The 576-nt window shown below is 63.2% G+C and overlaps 1 protein-coding gene across 1 annotated transcript in view; it reads right to left on the bottom strand.

The window, feature by feature from the left end:
* FBXL16 (F-box and leucine-rich repeat protein 16) overlaps window positions 1-576 on the bottom strand; it is a gene marked incomplete at its 3' end in the record, with an annotated part of 3623 nt that overhangs the window by 632 nt on the left and 2415 nt on the right. The window contains exon 3 of the mRNA XM_010140345.1: window positions 177-261. Within this exon, the coding sequence (XP_010138647.1) occupies window positions 177-261 (85 nt within the window). The remainder of the gene's footprint in view (window positions 1-176; window positions 262-576) is intronic.

Raw genomic sequence — 576 nt, 5'->3', positions numbered from 1 at the left:
GAGCTCACAGGAGCACCTCATCCCTTCCCCGCTTCCCAACCCTAAGTGCTGGGGGCTCCAACTGGCCCACGATGCCCACCCTGAGCTTGTGGCCTATCCCCGGAAGGTGCCAGCTGCTCTGCTCTACCCTCCCCACCATGCCAGCTGGGAGGGCACGTCCATGTGCCCCCACCTACCTGGCAGCACCAGCGCAGGTAGAGGCTCCGCAGGGACGACATGGTGGACAGGTAGCTGAGGCCGGTGTCAGTGATGCGCACGCACCTGCCAGGGACACAGGGTGTCAGGGCCAGCTGGGAGCAGGGCACCCATGGGCGTCCCTGGACTGTGGCCCCCATGCACCCACCACATCCAGCATGGCTCGGCATGGTGTGGCATAGTTGTACGGAATAGCATGGCTTGGGATGGCATGGCACAGCCTGGCTCAGCATGGCTCGGCATGGCATGGCATGACATGACATGACGAGGCATGGCTCAACAGAGCTCGTTATGGCTCAATATGGCATGGCAAGGCTTGAAATGGCATGGCATGGCATGGCATGGCATGGCCAGGGTCCGGCACGCCCCGGAATGGATGGG

This window comes from Buceros rhinoceros, unplaced genomic scaffold (assembly GCF_000710305.1).
Source record: "Buceros rhinoceros silvestris isolate BGI_N320 unplaced genomic scaffold, ASM71030v1 scaffold26757, whole genome shotgun sequence".
Classification (NCBI taxonomy): Eukaryota; Metazoa; Chordata; class Aves; order Bucerotiformes; family Bucerotidae; genus Buceros; species Buceros rhinoceros.
Note: the sequence above shows the minus strand (reverse complement) of the source record. Positions and strands in the feature narration are given on the sequence as shown.